Source organism: Tarenaya hassleriana, unplaced genomic scaffold, assembly GCF_000463585.1.
Source record: "Tarenaya hassleriana unplaced genomic scaffold, ASM46358v1 Cleome189, whole genome shotgun sequence".
NCBI classification, from domain to species: Eukaryota; Viridiplantae; Streptophyta; class Magnoliopsida; order Brassicales; family Cleomaceae; genus Tarenaya; species Tarenaya hassleriana.
The window spans coordinates 161858-170779 of NW_010965296.1; the positions used below are offsets into that span (position 1 = coordinate 161858).

At 40.8% G+C, this 8922-nt stretch overlaps 1 protein-coding gene across 1 annotated transcript; it reads right to left on the reverse strand.

Moving 5' to 3' along the window:
* Positions 1–3741: 3741 nt before the first annotated feature.
* LOC104810684 lies at positions 3742–4944 on the reverse strand. Its single transcript, XM_010537033.1, has one exon. It carries the CDS (start codon positions 4942–4944, stop codon positions 3742–3744), a length of 1203 nt encoding a protein of 400 aa, XP_010535335.1.
* Between the last annotated feature and the right edge of the window lie 3978 nt (positions 4945–8922).

Genomic DNA, 8922 nt, shown 5'->3' on the forward strand with positions numbered 1-8922 from the left:
ATTTTAATATCACAAAAATAATTTTTTAATATAGTAATGCAACAATTTTTAAATTCTTTCACTTTTTATTTCTTCAATTATATATATATATATAATGATTTAATAATATACTTTTCCCTGTATTAATATTCAATGATTTTTCAAAAACAAAAATAACTTAATATTTTATATATTATGTGTATATATATATATGTTTTGTTTTTAAATGGAAACAAGAAGAGAATTTGGAAAGAAACAAAAGTAACTGTGAAGAGAAAATAACAGAAAATTTGTAATGTTCCGATTATATACATAATATTAGAATAACTACTACGATAATAACATCAATAATATGCATGTTAAAACATAAAATAACTACTAAAAAGAGAGAGTTACCACAAAATTAAAGAAAATAACATTTTTATAAATAAGTAATTAATTATTAAAAAACAGTGGCGAAGACTTTAATACCAATTAGTAGCAAGGTGATTGATTTCTCCTTATTCAAGTATATAGAGTGGAGGTTACAATTGATTTGGCCTAACACATCATCTCTTACCTGGTATTTTGTTTAATTTTTATTGGTTTATAATTAACAAATGAAATAAAATCATAATAAAATTATGGCCAAAAGTATTTAAGATCCACTAATAAAAATATGTAACCATTAACCATCATAACAATCCTTATTATAATAAATGGAATATTTAGAAAAATCTATGATATAAAAAAAACAGATGGATAAGATTGTTCATAATTTCAATAATAAAAAACAAAAGCAGTGCTCAACAGTATTCAGAAGATTAAAATAAATGCAATTATTTTTTCTTACTAAGTCATATTTTTTTTAAATAAAAAAGTAGAATAAAGTTACATATAATATGAAAATAAAAAGAAAATAGAAAAAATCAATGTGGCCGTTCATACAATATAGTATTACATTTTGAATGGTATGCTATAATCATACGATAGTGATCATTGGAAGATATTTATGGTTTCATATTTTCTCATGTTTAAACATGTTGTCTTTTCTCAGCAGGTTATTGTTACAGAAGTAAAGTTCTACGTTTCACGCAATCGATGATCAGAAACTCGATCCAACACCAACTTGCTTCATAATCTGAGAATTTGATTCACGCTCCATACTTTGAGAAATATTTACAGGTCACAGATCTCGATTGGTTTATGTTATAAATTTATTATTTGCATCGATCACAAAAGGCTTGCGAGGATCGGGAAACACAAGAGATGAGAGCTAGAGGATAAACAAGCGGCTCTCACAGTCTGCAGAAGTTCCAAGAAGAAGTTCGCACCTCTATCACCAAGATATGGCAGCACATTGATATCCAATCCGACGACAAGGACTTCAGCACCGGTCAGAAGGCCCAGAGGTGGCCGTAGGTAAATTCTCGGGCGGAATGGTAAGTTGTGGTCGAAAACCAGACATGATGTGAAATGGGGTCGAAGTCTAAACCCTTTGGTTTGGAGGATCGAAACAATGTTATATTTCGCTTGGATGAAAAGTTTTATAATGTTTTAGGTTTTTTTTTTAAAAAAAAATTATGTTTTTGTTTCGGGACTCTTGAAAAGAAAAATTTCCGTTAAATGTCGAGAATGGAGTTACAGTATTAAGGTTGTAAGTAATGCCAAAACTGACAATTTTATTTATCTTATATTCTTACTTTTTGTATTACATTATTATAACGAAAGAGTAAAAATGATATGATGGTTAATTAGTGTGAATAGTGGAGATAAAATGTAAAGTGTCAAAAGTACGACAGAAGATGAGAAGCGGACGAATGGAAGATAACGGTGAAGACAATGGGTCCGCGAAAAAAATGATGGAAGGAGCTGCCTGAAAATTCGTGTTATTTTGTGGATATATCGCGTCGATCTCTCGATGAACTCAAGAAGATGTATGTTAAGTGTAAAGGTGTAACTCCATTTCTATTGATCAAACATGTATTTCATCGTAAAAAAAAGATATAAAATTATATTGATAGATTTATCCAACACATATAAAAAAATAATATTACAATATAAGAATTGAATGATATTTAAATTGTTTCAATTCTTCCAGTTTTTATATATATATCAAGAACGAAAAAAAAAAATCTTTTTTATATTAACAACAAAATAGAATAAACCGCGTATCGCGCGATGCTCATCTAGTGAAATTAAAATTTAAGATTTGCTTACGCTTTTTAGGTGTTAGGAATATAATAATGTGATGTGACAGTGTTCACATTGACTCCAACTAGCAGAGTTTAAAGTTTAAAGACATTAGCATTGACAAAGGGGTAGTTTGGGAATCTAGCAAAAGGTCACGGGGAACAAGCGAGTGGAGTCACGCGCTGCTTGTGTTGTGCTCACGGCTAGGAATGAAAACGACGTCGTTTGTGAAACAAAAGCCTTGCGTGATCTAATTAGTCACATGCAGTTTTCTTTTTTCCGACGTTGTTACGATGAATATGAATTCCCTAATACTTTATACGAAAATAATAATTAAGATTTTCAGGAAAATGTCGTACTACTAAAAAGCTTTGTTTATAATTTGGCCTGAAAAAAAAATAGATCACTTTGGTTATTATTGCAAATTTGGACGTGGATAACGTTTTAGTTTGATTAATTTAAATTTGTTTCTTAAAATATATGATTTCGATTTTTATTCAGTTTAAATCTATTTTTAGTTTTATTTAAATTCAGTTTGAATACATTCTTTTTATGAAAAATTATATTTAGAAAATTTTTTCTGTGTGAATTTTCGATTATATTTATATTTGATTTTATATTCTAATTAGAGTTAATTTATTTTTAAAATTGTAATATATTTTTACTTAAAGTTAAATTTAAACATAATCATGTATTATCAAAATCGATACAATTTTATATTTACTCTTAATTTTTATGCATATTCAGTACATAAAATAAAATGCAAATGTATCATTTCCGGGTTTTTTCTCTCTTAAATAAATATAGAGCACTATTATTGGAATATACCAAAATGTCAAGGTGTTTGCAACACGGTTTTTTTTCGACTTTACGTAACTATAAAAATAACAATTTTTATCTCATCATTTAATAACCTTTCTTTTTCTCTCTAATCTACACATATATGTATATGTGCATGCGTATATGTACAAACATGATATAATATCATATGTTGTCATAACCATATCGTTTTTTTTTTGGTTTAATGTAAATATATACCCGAGGAATAAAAAGAGTTTTACTATCAGTGCTCAGCACCTGAACCTAAGCCATATGGAACCATGAGAAATACAAAAACGTCTAATACAAAAACGTTCTACTCGCCTATGTCGTAAGAGAGAACCAGTCCTCCAACAGGGTAATGTACTTCCCCGACCTCTGTCGTTGGTTTGCTAGTATAACACTTCTCACCATGCTGTCCAATTGACTCCTTAAAACACTCGTCGGCTTCGAGATTCTCTTAAATATTCGGTCATTTCGCTCCTTCCAAATCAAGTGGATCGTAGCCTGTAGGATAAGCTTGGCTATTAATGGTCGGTGTTTGCTTCTATCGCGCCCTGGTTGATCAAACCATTGCACGCAACTGTCAAGAATCGTAGGTGGTTGAGGCCAACATTTTCCTGCATATATAGACCAGACATCCGCACTAAATGAGCACTGAAAGAATAAATGGTTATGGGTTTCATCCACACCATCTCACACAATGAGCATCGCGGGTCAATGGCAAGACCCCACCGTGCAAGCCTATCTTTCGTTGAGCCTGCCATTGTATCATAGAGTATCGAGGAATCGCAAGACTGAACCAAACAAGCGGATGCCAGGTAACCGAGGGTGATGGGGATCGAAGAAGCCTCCATGTCGTTGCGGTTGAGAATGAGTCCCGGTAGTCATCATCTCCATGCTTCCACAGTGATATATCCGGGCCTGCTCCTTCGTTGGTGGGGGGATGCCTGTGAGGGCAATGTGGAGCTCGTGTATTCGAGCTGAACATGCTCCCGGTAGGCTCCAACCACCAGATTCTATCGCATCCTTAACAAGGCAACACCTTGGTAACCTCATAAGCCTTGGTCCATGCTCACCAATAACGTCGATCAATGGACCGAATCTAGACCAATTGTCTGTCCAGAAGCGAGTGTTATAGCCATCTCCTAGTTCCACCTTCACAAAATTCCGTGCTATGTGTCTAAGTCGCAGTAATTTGTTTAGGTTCCAAGAGTAACTTGGGGTCGCGTTTGTGTCCCATAACCCTCGCCTTTTAAATACGTTTTGTCGGAGCCATGCAACCCAGAGAGAGCCTGACTTAGTAAGCAATAACCATACTAGCTTCAGTCTAAATACAACATTGCATTCTTCCAACTTCCTTAGTCCAAGCCCACCTTCCGATCGAGGCACACAGATTTTATTCCATGCTACCCGATATGAGCATGATGTACATGCGGAGTTCTTCCACAAGAAGGCCGAGCAAAGACCATCAATTAGCTTCAACAAGTACTTTGGTAACAAGAAAACTGAGCTCCAAGCATGGACCAAGCCATATATAGATGTAGCAATTAGCTGAACCTTACCGGCAAGGGATAGGAGTTTAGTTGTCCAAGATTCTAGCTTTGCTTTGATCCTGTCAATGATGGGTTGGTAATATGATTTTGATAGCCTTGTTGGACTTAGCGGGATCCCCAGGTATCGGACAGGTAGCTGCCCCTTACTCAGCCCTAGACTCGAGCACAACATCACAGAGTCTTCATCAGATATCCCACTGGTGAAGAGTTCAGATTTTTCCAAGTTTAGTTTCAGACCTGAGAACGTGCCAAAATCTGGCAGAACTTTCATGACCTGTTCAAGAGAACTCGCAGTGGCCTCGGTAAAAATCATGACATCGTCAGCAAAGGATAGGTGAGTGAGACGAGGCTGAGCACATTTAGAATGCAGGCCAAATTTAGCCTCACTTGCTGCCTTCTCAAGTATTGGGGCTAACATTTCCATTGACAAAATAAAAAGATAAGGCGAGATGGGGTCACTTTGCCTTAGTCCTCTTGCCCCCTCGAAGTAGCCTGACAGCTCACCGTTGATTGCAACTGAGAACATAGGTATGGTGATGCAGTCTTTTACCCAACCAATGTAGACTTGCGGTAGTTTGAGAGCTTCAAGGGTTTGCAAGATAAAGTCTCAATGCAAGGAGTCAAAGGCTTTTCTGATGTCTATTTTCAGCATTGCGTTTTTCCGCCCCTTTCTACTATTGTAACCACGAACAAGCTCAGTCGACAAGAGTATGTTTTCCATCATTAATCGACCCTGGAGGAAGGCTGATTGATTTCTGGAGATGATCGATGGCAGAATGGGCAAGAGGACTAAGGCAAGGCTATCCAAAAGAATTTGTTGTTTGCGAGAGTGTTCATAGTCCGTCGAATATCATCTGGAGTCGGTATCCTGGCCATGGCAGACAGTATTTGCGAGTTGGTGCTTGGCGCAAGTAATTCACTAAACCACGATGAAGGGGGGACTCGCACATCAGAGTCAGGTGTTCCAAGGTGCTCAGTGAAGTATCTAACTGCTTCAACCTTAATATCATCGGGATCTTCCCAGCGTTGCCCCTGGCTATCTACCAGAAAATGAATCTTGTTGCTTGCATTCCTTGCTTTGGTCATCTTGTGGAAAAATGTTGTGTTTCTGTCTCCAAGTTGCAACCATTTGATCCGCGATTTCTGTCTATAGAATCTTTCCTCAGCAGCTTATAGGAGTGACCATTCAATACGGCATTTATGCTCAGCTTCGACCAGTGACTCAGATGGGGATGTCAACAGTTGGCTCTGTAAAACGATGAGTCTTTCATTTGATTCACTAACACGTTGGGATATCTGGCTAAACCTAGATTGATTCAGCCGACGCAATGGAGTCTTAAGGAGCTTAAGAGAACGACAGAGTGCGAATTGCTTAGTACCATAAATCAGCCATGCTCCCCAGCTGTTTCTGAGTATCTGTAGAAACTCCGGTATAAGGGTTAGGTGTTGGAAAAACTTAAACGGTCTTTTTACCTGGGCCTCAAGATTCCCAATGGAAGGCATTTTTAATAACCCGGTAGCATGGTCTGAGGGCCTTGGGGGGCCGAATTCAGCATATGCCTCCGGGAAGTGGTCACTCCATGTCTGGTTCCCCATGATACGATCAATCTTTGTGGATAGTGGCCGTTCACCCTGGTTGTTGAACCATGTGAAAGGAAGCCCCCGCATTTGGATGTCACAGATTCCCGCAGCACAAACACAATCCTCAAAGTCTAATATACCCTGCAGTGGCACATTCTGTTCTGGGTAATCTGACCTGTCAATGACCCGCAAAATTTGGTTAAAATCACCCAATAACAGCCAAGGTAGTGAATTAGCCAGCCTGCCAGCAGAGAGTTCACGAATCGCTTGCCAAAGCTCCCTACGCTCAAGTGCAGTGTTTTTCCCATAAACAAAAGATGTAAGCACGTCATTACCCAGAGAAGGATGAGAGAGCTTGCATGTGATAATCTGTCCCAACGACATACAAATAGATAGTGAGACTGATTGGTGTCAGACAACTATAATCCTGCCTGATACATCACTCCCATAGTTGCAGTGGAAGTTCCAACCGGTTGGCAAAATTTCCCGGATTCTATCCGCATTGTGGAGCTGTATGTGTGTTTCCAAAAACGCTCCAACCAAAAATTTCTGATCCAAAATCCATTGTCTCACCCAAAACCTTTTATTCCGGGCATTTAGCCCTGGCACGTTCCAGGCAAAAAGCATGGTAACCAGTGGTAATTTCAATTCCTCTTCGCAGCCTTTCGGCTGCGACCTTTCCCCCGTAACCGGCCTTTGTCGGACGTAGATGTTTGTGGCTTATTTTTAGGTATGGAGTTATGGGTTGGCATTTGGCCTGTGGTTTGGTTTTGTATTGGTGATGGGTCTAGCTGGTGGTCAGTGGGTGTGGATGGCCGATCCGATGCCTGATTCGGTACAACCGTTACTACCTCCTCGATAGGGAGTTCGACCAAAGGGAGCAGTGAGGAGTTGGTAGGGCCTTGGGGAGGGGCCTCTTCCTGAACTTCAGGGCTTGAAGAAGCACTTTGCTTTGCTACCCAAGTCTGCCGGGATCGAGGCCGAGATTGTCGTTCAACATTACCGGGGTCTTTCGGGCAGAAACGGCTGTTATGACCCAATTCGGAACAGGCACATTTCGGCGGTAACCAATCATAAGCCACCGAGATATTGCATTGCTCACCGTTGGGCAGATTTACTGCAATCTGCTATGGTGGAGAAGAACCCAGTTGCACATCCACAAAAATCCTTGCAAGGGTGATATTTTCCTTGTCCGCAGTGCTACGATCAAGGTAAAGATGGTTACCAACACTGGTGGCAATCCTCTCCAAGCAAGCGGAATTATAGAGCACCGGTGGGACATTCCTGAGCGAAACCCATGAGGGTATCGAGTGCCGGCTTTGGTTGGTCAAGGGAAGGGCACCAAGCGGACATCACCATCGGGCAGGGCCCAATGTGCCAGATACGCCGTGTAAGGGCGAACAACTTTGTAGCTTGATCGGGAACACGGAATAGAAATTTCCTGTCTTCAAGTCGTTGGACCTTAACCTTTCCAGCATTGCGAGGCCATAAGGCATTCGTCATGCCAATGATACGACCCATTGATGGGGGCAATCCATAAAATTGACCACATAAGAAATCATCCCATTCGGTGGAGGACTTGAGTATCGATTCCTCGAGTATGTCTACAAGTGGTATTCCGGAGGGCAGCACAGACGGGTTGCCTGTTCGCTTGAGCATACGCAGGGATGAGGTAAACTTGGAACTCCAAGTCGGCGCTTGTTCGGATTTTTGCCCAGACAGTGGGGCCTGTCCTGGATTTGGTTCGCCGGCAAGGATAGCCTCGGGGGAGGTATGCCCAAAATAGTCATTACCGATTTAGCTATGTCACGCTTCGGCAGGGGCAGGAAATCGTCGCCATTGAGAATAGAGGAGCAGAGATTCGACGGAGGTGGGGATGGAGAAGGGAGTAGGCCAACGCCGACGGTCGGATGAGTCGCCGAAGAAGGAGTAGGAGAAGAGGATTTAGGTTTCGGAAGCTGAGTATCGCAGACAGGGGGGAGGTCCGCTTCACCACATTGCCCTCGAAATCGGGACAGATTGGAGGGCGATGAGGAAGAGGGAGGAGGGAGGAGATCTTGAGGTACCGGCCCGAGGATGCTCGGGGAAGGCGGAGCAGAGGAAGATCGTAGGCGAGGGGGCATGGCTCCAGCGACCAGTAGTTCCAGTTGCAGGAGCCTGCAATTTTGGGTGAGGTTGACGCCGGCCGGCAGTGGGCCGACCGAGGAGGAGGGCGATTTTTAGGTTTCGCCCGCCGCCGTGGAGAGAGATTAGAATTACGTGTTACTTGAAACGTCCGTGATAACCATATCGTTCAGTATCCTGCCATGTTTTTTTTATATAATTTGGTTGTATTACTCAAAAATGGTGGGACATGGTCCAGGATACAAAATCCACGTTACAAGCCTACCAAGCTAAGAAACCCTGCGGTAATAGACCCAATACAATGGACACAACTTACATAGTATAATAATTTATACTCGTCTTCACTTGTCTATGTCTCGGCGGTATGTGATAGAGTTAGAGAGTACCATCTCTGCAACAGAATGTTGTTCGGCGTCTCACGAGTCTGCTGCAACGATAAAAGCGTGTTCCTTACGGAATGATCCACTTTCGTGGCTATGTCGCTTGAAGAGGCGTAGACATTGTTAAAAATTCGCTTGTTCCTCTCCCTCCATATCTCGTAGATCGTGTGTTGTATGAGGATTTTGGCGAGGCCCGGTCGCCATTGAGCTTCGTCCGCTGGGATACTTCCAACCCAAGCTCTGCATCCGGCAAGATCATGAGGAGGGTTTCGCCAGACCCTCCTCGCATGCCTCAACCACACAGCCGAGCT